This window comes from Sinocyclocheilus rhinocerous, unplaced genomic scaffold, assembly GCF_001515625.1.
Source record: "Sinocyclocheilus rhinocerous isolate Xijiao unplaced genomic scaffold, SAMN03320098_v1.1 scaffold2012, whole genome shotgun sequence".
NCBI classification, from domain to species: domain Eukaryota; kingdom Metazoa; phylum Chordata; class Actinopteri; order Cypriniformes; family Cyprinidae; genus Sinocyclocheilus; species Sinocyclocheilus rhinocerous.
Genome location: NW_015650320.1, coordinates 113,779 through 115,009, shown reverse-complemented (window position 1 = coordinate 115,009; position 1,231 = coordinate 113,779). Strand labels below are relative to the sequence as shown.

The following is a 1,231-nucleotide window of genomic DNA, read 5'->3' as shown; positions in this document are numbered from 1 at the left end:
TCTCGTCGCTCCTGCTGGAGCATGCATCATCACAGTATGGTGAGGGGCGTAACATTTCCGTCACACGCTTGAGGTATTCGGCCAATCATAACGCACTGGACAGCTGGCCAATCAGAGCACACCTCGCTTTCAGACTGATGAACTTTGTAAAAATCATTCATTCTGTATGTATATAGATAGTATTTAATGATTATGAACATAAAAGCATTACAAAACAAATTAATAATATACCATCGATGAAACCACAAAGCTGACGCGGAGGTATGTATAATTACAATATAAAGTCATTTTGAGTGTTATTGCTATTAATATTATTTTCTAAAATAAGGTACATGTAATATAAAAGTACATATGTGACGATGTTTTTGCAACAGCTCCAAGTCTCACGCGCAGTGTAGCCTACGTCACTGTCCGAATCCGTTCACTTATTTCGTTCATTCCTTTCTGATATAGTGCACTCAACTGCCATACACTATATAGGGATTAGGGAATGAGTGAACGAGTGAGCGATTTCGGACACAGCACGGTCTTTTTGTTTACTTATAACAGCCAGGTGTGGCTTTACAGGAACAAGAAAGAGAAACCTGGTTTACAGATTTTCAGACACACCCATTTTACACACGTCACTCAAACAGAGGAATCACCTGAGTTCAGGGAAAGAGAAACTGAAGTGTGGTTGAGCTGTTGTGTGTTTGTGTCTCTGTATTCATGCAGTAAAATGGCAGAAGCCAGATTTTCTCAGGATGAGTTCTTGTGTCCAGTGTGTCTGGATCTCCTGAAGGATCCAGTGGCTATTCCCTGTGGACACAGTTACTGTAAGAGCTGTATTACAGACTGCTGGGATCAGGAGGATCAGAAGAGAGTCTACAGCTGCCCTCAGTGCAGACAGACCTTCAGTCCAAGACCTGCTTTAGCTAGAAACACCATGCTGGCTGAAGTGGTGGAGAAACTGAAGAAGACCAAACTTCCTGCTGACTGTTACGCTGGAGCTGGAGATGTGCAGTGTGACGTCTGTACTGGAAGAAAATACAAAGCCGTCAAGTCCTGTCTGGTGTGTCTGGAGTCTTACTGTCAAACTCATTTTGAGCGGCATGAGGAGTTTCATTCACGTAAGCCACACAAAGTGACTGAAGCCACTGGACGACTGCAGGAGATGATCTGCCAGAAACATGAGAAACACCTGGAAATGTACTGCATTACTGACCAACAATGCATTTGTGTGCTGTGTACG

At 43.1% G+C, this 1,231-nt stretch overlaps 1 protein-coding gene across 1 annotated transcript in view; it reads left to right on the top strand.

The window, feature by feature from the left end:
- Nucleotides 1–676: 676 nt before the first annotated feature.
- LOC107711609 (E3 ubiquitin/ISG15 ligase TRIM25-like) overlaps nucleotides 677–1,231 on the top strand; it is a 12,393-nt gene continuing 11,838 nt past the window's right edge. The window contains exon 1 of the mRNA XM_016516610.1: nucleotides 677–1,169. Coding sequence (XP_016372096.1) covers nucleotides 719–1,169 — 451 coding nt within the window. The 5' untranslated portion in view covers nucleotides 677–718. The remainder of the gene's footprint in view (nucleotides 1,170–1,231) is intronic.